This window comes from Salmo trutta, chromosome 6 (genome assembly GCF_901001165.1).
Source record: "Salmo trutta chromosome 6, fSalTru1.1, whole genome shotgun sequence".
NCBI lineage: Eukaryota > Metazoa > Chordata > Actinopteri > Salmoniformes > Salmonidae > Salmo > Salmo trutta.
Genome location: NC_042962.1, coordinates 49,938,415 through 49,951,259, shown reverse-complemented (window position 1 = coordinate 49,951,259; position 12,845 = coordinate 49,938,415). Strand labels below are relative to the sequence as shown.

Genomic DNA, 12,845 nt, shown 5'->3' with positions numbered 1-12,845 from the left:
CACGTTGTTTCCATGTGTTTGATACCATTCCATTCACTCCATTCTAGCCATTATTATGAGCTGTCCTCCTTTCACCAGCCTCCTGTGGTGCTTATGTCCTTCTCTCTCCACTTATTCAATTTTCTTTCCTCTCACCTGTGGATGAAATAAAGTCTATGAAATATGAACGAGAAATAGAACAATAAATACAAGGGGAAAGTCACACAAAGTATCCATATCAGTTAAGTTTCACCATAAAGTTTCACCGTCATACAATTATACAGAAGTACACAATTTTGGTCTGTTTGCTCAATCATTTTTTTCTCACTTCCTCATTCACTTTTGTTAAATCATCCCCCAGGACACCCTTCTTTATGCTTGTAATGATAAATAGAACAATAACAAGGGGAAAGTCAGTGCACAAAGGGAAACATTATCCATATTAGTTATATGATATAAAGAACATACAAGCAAGGTAGATCTACTGTGGTATCACAATGTGGTATCAGTTCTGGCTCACGAATAAGGACTATGTCTGCTATGACGTCTGTGAATACTTCTCTCATACCTGCTTTGTAAATCACTGAACACTTTCCCATGAAGATCTTGTCTTCACAGATGATCTAACCATGCATGCCATTGTTGTTATTATGTACATAGTGCTATTTCTATTGTTTTTATCACCCTTTTCATTATGTTATTTCACTGGTTCTGCATGTTGGAGGTGGAAGCCTAAGATTTTCACTGTACCCTGCAATCACACCTGCAACCCTGTTCATGTGACTATTAAACAATCTGATCTGAATCTGAATAAAATAACTCTCTCCCTGACTCAATAATCTTCAATGAAAATGCACTGAATTCTAACCTGAGACTTACACATTATGCACCGTCTTATCATTGTCATCTCTATGGGACTCGGTTTCAATTTCATCAGTTGGTTTTGTTAAGCTATTCATTGTGAGCCTAAACATGTATCATCTTGAAAAAAGTTCTATGCTGCATTAGAATTGCATTCTGAGCTTTCTTTACTAACACATTCCTTTGTATACTTTGTCATCTAGTGGACACAAACTGTTATTACACAAAGGAGACAGAAGTGTGTCTGAGAACTCTGGTTTAGTCATCTTCCTTGAACAAGGAATTGAGAGAGATATTCAGCAGTGGGGAACCGCGAGGGCTTTCTATGCCTTCAGAAAAAGCCTAAGGATTTACAATTGTATTGATATATTTCAAACTAAATTCTGTTTTAATTTCTATGTAATATTTACAATCATTTGTATGACCTGAATTCATCTCTTCGGTTTGTGTTGGAAGGTTAATACTGAAGAGAAAAAAATATCCAATCAGGATTTTCTTTGGTGGTCTCTGGGTAGAAATATCCAGCTAGCTCAGCCAGCAAATGTCTCAGTTCTCAGGAAGTGCCCTTATATTTTCAGCATCAGTATTTTATTCAGTCCAATTGTGAGATGGAGCAGACAAGTCCAATTTCGGTATGTTTTCTCTATAACCTTCTTCTAACTTATGTTAACTCACTCATCCCCCTGGCCATCCCTCTTTATTTTTCTATTCCTTCATTCTTTCTGAGAATGACACCTTTACTCCCACTCTTGCTACACACACACACACACACACACACACACACACACACACACACACACACACACACACACACACACACACATATGACAGAGATTCTCCACTTCATTGCATTTTCTTTCCTGTCCCATGTGGATGAAATAAAGTTTATGAAGTATGAATGAGAAATAGTGGTTGGAGGCGGCTTCTGGTAAAGAAATGAACATTAAATTCTCTGGAATGAAAAAAGTGTCAGTGTTAGTACCCGTTTGATGTTTGGATCAGAATGTTCTTTGTTCTAGGAAATATCTCAGGTCTCGGAAAGTTCCCGTATATGGTCAAAATCAGTATTTTATTCGGTCCAACTGTGAGAGAGAGCAAACAAGCCCGACATCCCCCCCACTCTCTCTCTCGCTTCTTCTTTTCTGCCCCTTGTTTTCCGCCCCTTAATCAACTGTGTGTCAGATCAACCCTGTCTGTTTAGTTTTCGCTTTGTGTTGTAGCTGTTTGTGATAAATCAATCTAGACAAATACCAAGATATATTTTGAACAAAGTATAGTGAAGTAAAACGTCAGGGAAGTGCTCTTTGGAGCAGGGTGGTAGGACCGGGACTCAGCTGATTACAGTCCTATGCTGCACTAGTGTTCACTGTGACTGTCTTCCTCTGTCAATTGTGAGTAAAAATGATTACTCTATAGTCTGGCTGTTTTTAGTTGTCTTTTGCTGGTCTATCTCTTCAAAAATATCATACAAATGTGTGTTTTATTCTTATTCAGACAATGTTATTACCCTTATCTACTCATTTCTAATTTGATAGTGGTCTTTTCCTTTATTCCTTTCTACTCTAGTTTGTCTTTATCAGTAAAGCAAACTTTTTGTGAGTTATGTTGATAATTTGGATGACCTATAATGAAAAATCTGTCAGTTATTTTGAGGACCACAACACCATCAGCTATCAGTGTTATTGCAACTTCATTGAATTGTTTAATTATGTTACATTTCCAGCCCACAAACGATGTAACAGTTAGTCACTGGATTTGTCTTTGTTATTCTCTCTAGATCTGAAGTAGATGTCAAGCCCCTCACAGTGACACTCAATATAACTATGCCAGGACAACGATGTGGGTCTACATTCTCTCAGCTGAGACTCTTTCTTTGTTTCCTGATGTATTGTTGGGTTCTTGCTGATCCAGTATGTGGGTACTTCCTGAAAAACTGCACAATCCGGGGTAATCTCAGTGACCCCTCTGACATGATAGTACTCTGTCAAAAGAGGAACCTAGAAGTCATACCTATAGACATTCCACAGAATGTAAGTGTTTTAAATGTGGCCATGAATAACATTTCCAAAATTGGAAAGTTGGATTTTAAAGGCCTGTCAAACCTCAAAAATCTGAACATGTCAAGAAACCAGATCTCTCAAGTGGACGATGGGTCTCTTGGACACCTAGAGGCTCTTCAGGAACTGGGTTTGGCTCATAACAGACTCACAACCCTGTCAGACCACATGTTTCAGGGCCTGGTCAACCTCTCCCTGCTACATCTGGACAACAACCTAATCTCAACCATCGGGTCCTCATCCTTTCAACTTCTCTCCAGTTTGAAGACAGTGAATTTAACCAATAACAACCTTTATAATATGAAGGACGTTCAGCCAATTGTACAATTACCACACTTACAGGAGTTGTACATTGGGAGCAACAGATTCACCTCTTTCCAGTCACAGGAAATATCAAACACTTCTATAGAGCTGAGGCTGTTGGATTTATCCAGGAATCCATTGGGAATCTTCAGGATCACGGCAGATGTTCTTCCTTACCTTGAGGTGTTAGACATCGCCTACTGTGGCCAACTTGGCCGCATGGAATGGGATGTGCTGGACAGGTCTTTTTTGAGCAACGTCAAACGTCTGAACCTGAGCGGGATTGAGATGTCTTTCGAGAGGATGGTTATGGTTCTGCAGACTGTCAACTCCTCATTAGTCCATCTGAGACTGTATGACATTGGTGAAGAGAGGGTCAAGGCTCTCACTGATATTGCCTGCTATATACCTACACTTAGCTTGCTCCGACTGCATCATAACAACATAAGTGTTCTCTCTAAGGAATTTCTGCAGTCATGTAAACAGTTGACCGAAATGGACGTATGTAATAATAATATTAATCAGCTGTCTGAGTTTTCATTCAGATCAATGGAGCAATTAAGTACTTTGAAACTGGGCCACAACAGCCTTTCTTCCGTGCCAAATGCCACAAGAAATCTACCCACACTGAAGATCTTGGATCTGAGCTTCAATATCATCAATAAACTAGGCTGCTCAGATTTCGCCAATCTTACAGGACTCACACAACTCTTTCTTTTCCACAATCAAATCTCCAAACTTCCAGGATGTGTATTCCAGGATTTGAAAGAATTAAGGATCCTTAAAGTGGGATCAAACAAAATCCTGACCTTGAATGATGCCTTCATGAGGGGTTTGTACAAACTAGAATATTTGTCGATGTCATACAATAAGCTGAGCTCAATCTCTAAAGGAGGCTTTAAAGGCTTAGCATCACTCAAGACTCTGCTTTTATTTGACAATCAGATTGCTAGTCTTGAAGATGGAGCCTTTGAGGGATTGGTGAATCTTACAGAACTTAGACTCGAGTCAAATAAGATCACTCAAATAGACATAAGAAATACTGTGCTCACGGGACTTCCACGCTTCAGAACTCTTGATATATCCTGTAATTTCATCACATATGTAAATGATGATCAATTAGACCCCCCACCCTTCTCTCATCTGACATCTCTGGAGAACCTGCACATCCATAGTCAGCGTCACAAGGGATTGTCTCATCTACCTAGCAACTTCCTTGAAGGTCTGAAATCTTTATTGGCATTCAAGGCAGGGAATCTCAATATTAAGGACCTGCACCCAAACACATTTATTCACACACCCCGGTTGTGGTTCCTTGATATCAGTAAGAATGCGTTCACAGCCCTCAAGCCAGAGCTGTTTCACCCAACCCCAAGGCTCAACAGAATGTACCTGTCCAAAACCCGACTTCAGTCCTTAGATTTCCTCATAGGAGCAAACCTCAGTAGAGTCACTTTCTTGCAGGTGAGCAAGAACGATATAACAGTAGTCAATGAGAGAGTGTTGCGTTCTCTCCCTGCCTTGACATACCTGGACATGCAAGATAATGCTTTCACCTGTGGCTGCAGCGATGCTTGGTTTGTCCATTGGATGGAGAACAACAACCAAACACAAGTTGTTGGTGCAGGAGAATTTACCTGCAACTATCCTGCCGATCTAAAGGACACCAAGCTGTTGGATGTTGAGCTTCAGTTCTGTACAGTACACTTAGGACTTTACTACTACATCTCTACCACTTGTCTGGTCCTCCTCACCCTGGTAGCATCCTTTGCCTACCACTTCCTGAAATGGCAGGTAATTTACGGCTATTACCTCTTCCTGGCTTTCCTCTATGACACCAAGCAAAGGAATAAGCTCACTCCTCATGGCTGTCAGTATGATGCCTTCATCTCCTACAATGCCCATGATGAGCCCTGGGCCCTGAGGGAGCTTCTGCCAGAGCTGGAGGGAGAGCAGGGCTGGAAGCTGTGTCTCCACCACCGGGACTTCCAGCCAGGAAAACCAATCATAGACAACATTATGGAAGGCATCTACGGAAGCCGCAAGACCATCTGTGTGATCAGCCGCCGCTACCTGGAGAGTGAGTGGTGCTCCCGGGAGATCCAGGTGGCCAGCTTCCGGCTCTTTGATGAGCAGAAGGACGTCCTGATTCTGGTGTTCCTGGAGGAGATCCCTACCCACCAGCTGTCACCCTACCACCGGATGAGGAAGCTAGTGAAGAGACGCACATATCTGAGCTGGCCCAGAGCTGGGGAGCAAACTGGGGTCTTCTGGCAGCAACTACGGCTGGCTTTAGAGACCAAGGACGGCCCTGCTGAGGAAAATCCCATCCTCTCTGGTGTGCAGGCTCTGTGATAGTGAAACCTTGATTTGAAACGACCATCACACTCTGAACCTTTTCTGTATATTTACATTGAAGATGCACTCTCAAACTTTTGTATTATGTCAGCCAGTTGTTTTGAAAGTGGAGCTCACGAGCCAGAAGTAGTCCCCATTCTCTGTGTATTACGTCATCTAAAGTTTTTTTAACCAATTTGTATGATATATTACGAATCTTATTTGTACTATATAGTATGTTATGATTTTGCTGTGCTTTGCATCCTGGAGTGCATCTTTAAGAAATCGTTAATAGTACTGACGCACCAATGCATCGATCTAAGTAACATAAGAAAAAAAATCCTGGTCTCAGAGCTTTTCGTATTATTCTGTACATTTATCTGAAAGACCACATTTAGTATGATATGTTATGTTTCGTATGGTGTGTATTAATGTATTAATGTAAAACGTACAATATGTTACCAATTTGGAAAACATAATATACGTTATGAAATCTCGCTAAGTGGCTAGGTGGTTACCGTTAGCTAGGCTAGGAGTTAAGGGTAAGTTTAGGAGTTAGTTTAAAGGGTTAAGGTAAGGGTTAGGGGAAGGGTTAGCTAATATTGTAAGTAGTTACAAAGTAGCTAAAAGGTAGTAAGTAGTTGAAAAGTTGCTAACTAGCTAAAATGCTAAAGTTGTCCATGATGAGATTTGAACTTGCAACCTTCGGGTTGCTAGACATTTGTGTTATACACCCACCCAACTGTCTTACGTAATCATGCAAAACGTAACATACCATATTAGATGAGGTGTCTCGGATTTAAGTACAGAATAATACGAAACGCTCTAAGACCAGGTTTGCAACCTGTTATGTCGGCCTTCCGCATCTGCAGTGGAAGGTGACCGAGCTACAGCAATGTTTGTCAGACCATGAGATATCCTGAAAATCTTCTCACGAAAACGTCCGTAGAGTCCGAACGGTTTGGCCAACAAACTATTGACCCTTCTATGGAAAGACACTCGGACTCATCTGAAGGTAAACCAGTACCGGTTCCACTCTATGGAAAGGGGAAACTTTCCCTAACACGACGGTGTTCTCCGTTTTACTCTACGATCCCCACAAATGTCATGGGACTCGTCTGAAGGTAACCCATAGAAACGAATGGAAGTAAGGAGGTAGTTTTGCCGACAAAAATAAGGGGTTAAATATGTGTCCAAAAAAACTGAAAAATTTCCTGAGCTTTCTTAGATCTTCTACATATACGACAGACACTTCAAAACCTTATTCCTTATGATTTATTTTTGGATTGTCTTTTTTGTCATTTATGAGTATGTTATTCAATGCGTTTCTATGGGCTATAGTAGTAAAAGGCAAATTTAATATTTTATCAAATCATTTTTTTATATTTTTTGGGGGATACTTAAAGGGGTCATAAAATTCCAAATCTAATACCCAAATGATCTATGTTATAACTTTTTAAAACAATTCCTTATGTTAGCTTAGTTAAGAAATGCTTATATTTGTAATATGTGCTTAAATGTGTAATGGGAAATTGAATAAGTGATACCTTTTTTTTCATTGTCATAGATTTTCTTGATTTTTATACTTGATCTCATTTATCTCATAAATGAATGCAATATAATCACACTATTTCAGTTTATTTGCATATTTTAATTATAATATGTCATACAAAATGTTCAGCATAAAATATGATAATAAAGTACACTATATATGCATAGTATGTGGACACCCCTTCAAATGAGTGGATTCTGCTATTTCAGCCACACCCGTGACTGACAGGTGTATAAAATTGAGCACACAGCCATGCAATCTCCACAAACAAAGACTGGCAGTAGAATGGCCTTACTGAATAGCTCAGTGACTTTCAACGTGGCACTGTCAACTTCCAACAGGGAGGTTTGACAAATTTCTTCCCTGCTAGAGCTGCCCCGGTCAACTGCAAGTGCTGTTATTGTGAAGATGAAATGTATAGGAGCAACAAAAGGCTCATCTGCGAAATGGTAGGCAACTCAAGCTTACAAAACGGGACCGGTGAGTGCTGAAGCATGTAGCGCGTTAAAATTGTCTGTCCTCGGTTGCAACATTCACTACTGAGTTCCAAACTCCCTCTGGAAGCAACTTCATCACAATAACTGTTCGTCAGAAGCTTCATGAAATGGGTTTCCATGGCCAAGCAGCCGCACACAAGCCTGAGATCACCATGCGCAATGCCAAGTGTTGGCTGGAGTGGTGTAAAGCTTGCCGCCATTGGACTCTGGAGCAGTGGAAACGCGTTCTCTGGAGGGATGAATTAAGCATCACCATCTGGCAGTCCGACAGACAAATCTGGGTTTGGCGGATGTCAGGAGAATGCTACCTGCCCAAATGAATGGTCCGGGGCTGTTTTTCATGCTTTTGGCTAAGCCCCTTAGTTCCAGTGAAGGGAAACCTTAACGCTACAGCATACAATGACATTGAGTTTGAGTTTGAGTTTATTTTATTTTTACAGGGACAGTGCACATTAATCAACGTTTCAGTAAAAGTGCCGGTTTTAGCCAGCCGGCTAATTTTCAACCGCAGTCCCTGGGCAGGTTATTAAAAACAATTACAATATAGACAATCATAGAACAGTGAGCACACGCAGAGTAACATAGGACAAGCAAGACATAGCATACAGACAGAGCAACATAGAACAAAAAGCAACAAGACAAAATCCATAAAAACAACAAAGTGTTTCCACACCTCACAAGCTACAGACAACAGACAACATGGAAAGCGGCAATACACAGCTAGGGATTATGTTCACAAATCTGATTGACCTTTAGCCATGTCTTCATGCATTTTGTGAAAGTGTGATATGTGGTGCAGTTATGTATGTCTGATGGCAGTGTATTCCAGACATGGGACGCTCTCACAGAGAAAGCGGATTTACTAAAGGTGCTTTTCCTTAAGGGAACTATACAGTCACCTCTCATGGCAGACCTTGTGGATCTGCTGCCATATGTTTGGATTTTCTGTTTAACAAAAATACTGAGTGGAGGGGGAGCTAGGCCATTTAGGATCTTGAATACAAGACATGCGTCGGTGTATTGCACCAGATTTTCCCAACTCAGGAGCTCATGCTTTCTGAGGATGTAACAGTGATGATGGCTATTGGGCTTCCTATCGAGCACTTTGAGAGCCTGTTTATAGACAGACTGAATAGGTTTTAATGTTGTATAGCAAGCTTGGGTCCAACTAGTCAAGCAGTATGTTAAGTGGGGGAGTATCATCGATTTGAAGTACAGTCTTGCTACCTCTGTGGTCAAACAATTTCGTATAATTTCGTATACATTCTAGATGATGCTGTACTTCCAACTATATGGTAAAAGTTTGGGCAAGGCACTGTTCTGTTTCAGCATGACAATGCCCCCATGCACAAAGCGAGGTCCATACAGAAATGGTTTGTTGAGATCGGTGTGGAAGAACTTGACCGGCCTGCCCAGAGCCCTGACCTCAACCCCATCGAACTCCTTTCGGAGGAATTGGAACGCCGACTGCGAGCCAGGCCTAATCGCCCAACATCAGTGCCCGACCTCACTAATGCTCGTGGCTGAATGGAAGCAAGTCCCTGCAGCAATGTTCCAACATCTAGTGGAAAGTCTTCCCAGAAGAGTGGAGGCTGTTATAGCAGCAAACGGGGCACCAACTCCATATTAATGCCCATGATTTTGGAATGAGATGTTCTACAAGCAGGTGTCCACATATTTTTGGTCATGTAGTGTAGAGGTCGATCGATTGATCTGTATATTTAGTTAAAATAAATTCATGTTAGTAGGCAATATTAACTAGTGAAATTGTATCACTTCTCTTGCTTTCATTGCACGAAGAGTCAGGGTATATGCAACAGTTTGGGCCGACTGGCTCGTTGCAAACTAATTTGCCAGAATTTTACATAATTATGACATAAATTTGAAGGTTGTGCAATGTAACAGCAATATTTAGATAAAATATGGAACGGTTCTGTCACGCCCTGACCATAAAGAGCCCTTTTATTTCTCTATTTTGGTTAGGTCAGGGTGTGATTTGGGTGGGCATTCTAGATTTTGTAGTTCTATGTTCCATTCTATGTTTTCTATTTCTTTGTTGCTTGGCCAGTATGGTTCCTAATCAGAGGCAGCTGTCTATCGTTGTCTCCGATTGGGAATCATACTTAGACAGCCCTTTTTCCCCACTTTCAGTTGTGGGATCTTGTTTTTGTACAGCTCAGTTAGCCTGCAGAACGTGATGTTCGTGTTCCGTTGTTTATTGTTTTGTTTTAGTGTTCTGAGTTAAATAAAGAGAATCATGAGCACTTACCACGCTGCACTTTGGTCTACTCCTTACGACGATCGTCACAGGTTCCTTATTTCACTGAAAGAATAAGCGTTTTGTTTTTGGAATGATAGTTTCCGAATTTGGCCATATTAATGACCTAAGGCTCGTATTTCTGTGTGTTTATTATATTATAATTAAGTCTATGATTTGATAGAGCAGTCTGACTGAGCGGTGGTAGGCAGCAGCAGGCTCGTAAGCATTCATTCAAACGGCACTTTCCTGCGTTTGCCAGCAGCTCTTCGCAATGCTTGAAGCACAGCGCTGTTTATGACTTCAAGCCAATCAACTCCTGATATTAGGCTGGCAATACTATAGTGCCTATAAGAACATCCAATAGTCAAAGGTATATGAAATACATATGGTATAGAGAGAAATAGTCGACACGTCAAAATTCCTATAATAACTTGCGGCTGAACTTAAAAGGGGTTCCTTCGTTATTTTACCGTTCATGTCTTCCATAGAGAATGTCTTGATCTACTTCAAATAAGGTCTGTTTCGTGCAGGCTTAAACCGCCTTGGCGTTTTGATACTCGTGTAAATCTCACTAGGAAAAGGTAACGTTTTTGTCAAAATATTTCAGAAAGCCACTCTACAATTTTTTTTTATCTTCGCTTATATTTAGCCAATATGGATCAGTTCCTTTGTCCTATCTACATGGTTATCAAATTGGCAAGGTGGTGTAAGCCTACACGAAACCCAGACCTTATTTGAAGTCAATCTAAAAATATCCTATGGAATAAACGAATGAAGGAACCGCTTTTCAGATTTTGCTGGATGGTGTCATGGGGATTATGACTCACACTTTGGTAGTCAATTCTTACCATGGCCATTATTAAAATAGAATATCCTGCATATAGAAATTACAGTTTTTGTTTTCAACATACATCACAGGTAACTTAAACTCTATTATCAATATTCACTGTGCGTGCAGATGCACTCACACCTGCCTGCTGCCATTCCTGAGCAAGCTCTGTACTGGTGCTGCCCCGATCCTGCAGCTGAATAATCTTTAGGAGACGGTCCTGGCGCTTGCTGGACTTTCTTGGGCGCCCTGAAGCCTTCTTCACAACAATTGAACCGCTCTCCTTGAAGTTCTTGATCCGATAAATGGTTGATTTAGTTGCAATCTTACTGGCAGCAATATCCTTGCCTGTGAAGCCCTTTTTGTGCAAAGCAATGATGACGGCACGTGTTTCCTTGCATGTAACCATGGTTGACAGAGGAAGAACAATGATTCCAAGCACCACCCTCCTTTTGAAGCTTCCAGTCTGTTATTCGAACTCAATCAGCATGACAGAGTGATCTCCAGCCTTGTCCTCGTCAACACTCACACCTGTGTTAACGAGAGAATCACTGACATGATGTCAGCTGGTCCTTTTGTGGCAGAGCTGAAATGCAGTGGAAATGTTTTTTGGAGATTCAGTTCATTTGCATGGCAAAGAGGGACTTTGTAATTAATTGCAATTCATCTGATCACTCTTCATAATATTCTGGAGTATATGCAAATTGCCATCATACAGACTGAGGCAGCAGACTTTTTGAAAATGTATATTTGTCATTGTCAAAACTTTTGGCCAAGACTGTATATATATGTATATATATCGGCCGATTAATCGGGGTCGGTTTTCTTTGGTCCTCCAATAATCGGTATCGGCGCTGAAAAATCATAATCGGTCGACCTCAATTGTAGTGTATTGTCTGTTACGGACAGAATGCTCTAAGTTCTGTAGACTTGATCCTTTGCAAAAGTTTTTAAAAATGGAGCTGTTTAGGAGTGCAAGGGTGAACTGAGTTATTGAACATTTGAACTTCGGAGTAGACTTTCCCTAAAGGATATATGCAAATACATGCTATAACGAGCCAATAGGATCTCACAAGCATGTGCTTGGCTCTTGCCACCTTCTTGCTTGTTCTGCTCTCATTGGAAACAATGCCGATGATAAATCTTGGGTTAGTTACCAGTATCTTTGATGGAGCTAGATTGTATTATTTGAACCTTTAAAAAAAACATTGTTTGAGTGACTTGTGTATTGTGGTGATGTGATTTTATGTTGTGACAGCAGATTTGGCTAATTTTCTAATAAGACACCATGTTGTCCATTGAGTACAGATGTTCACAGTTGTTATTCATTGAACAAACACTGACTCCTATTCCACACAGCCCATCATGTCTGAGGGGATTTTGTTAGGCTCTGTGTGGATCCTGCTGAAAGCCAGGAGCCTGGGTGTCTCGTAGTGGTAGTACTCAGAGCCCACATACACTTTGATGTAGGCCGCACATGCCTTCCTTGATGCCGGAGATGGGCAGTGGGGCCTCTCTGGCTACTGCCCTAGAGGTGGCAGACAGGTCCTTATCACAGGCAGCTTGTAACACCTTAATTGAGGAGGATGGGCTCATTGTAATGGCTGGAACGGAATAAATGGAATGGTACACTCTTAGAAACAATGGTTCCAAAAGGGTTCTTCAGCTGTCCCCATAGGAAAAACATTTTTGGTTCCAGGTAGAACCCTTTTTGGTTTCAGGTAGAACCCTTTTTGGTTCCATGTAGAACCCTCTGTGGAAAGGGCTCTACCTGGAACCAAAAGGGTTTTACCTGGAACTAAAACTAGTTCTTCAAAGGCTTCTACTATGGGGCCAGCTGAAGAAACCTTTTAGGTTCTAGATAGCACCTTTTTTTCCAAGAGTGTATCAAACACATCAAACACGTTGTTTCCATGTGTTTGATAGCATTCCATTCACTCCATTCTAGCCATTATTATGAGCTGTCCTCCTTTCACCAGCCTCCTGTGGTCTTTATGTCCTTCTCTCTCCACTTATTCAATTTTCTTTCCTCTCACCTGTGGATGAAATAAAGTCTATGAAATATGAACGAGAAATAGAACAATAAATACAAGGGGAAAGTCACACAAAGTATCCATATCAGTTAAGTTTCACCATAAAGTTTCACCGTCATACAATTATACAGAAGTCC

The 12,845-nt window shown here is 41.0% G+C and overlaps 1 protein-coding gene across 1 annotated transcript; it reads left to right on the top strand.

The window, feature by feature from the left end:
* The first annotated feature begins 1,683 nt into the window (after window positions 1-1,683).
* LOC115196129 (toll-like receptor 13) lies at window positions 1,684-5,868 on the top strand. The gene is made up of 2 exons (XM_029756725.1): window positions 1,684-2,231; window positions 2,618-5,868. The coding sequence occupies exon 2, from the start codon at window positions 2,664-2,666 to the stop codon at window positions 5,553-5,555; it is 2,892 nt and encodes a 963-aa protein (XP_029612585.1). The 5' UTR covers window positions 1,684-2,231; window positions 2,618-2,663; the 3' UTR covers window positions 5,556-5,868.
* The last annotated feature ends 6,977 nt before the right edge of the window (window positions 5,869-12,845 follow it).

Bases quoted from the DNA above. Each gene is read 5' to 3' on its own strand.
- LOC115196129 (XM_029756725.1), top strand. From the start codon at position 2,664: ATGCCAGGACAACGATGTGGGTCTACATTCTCTCAGCTGAGACTCTTT.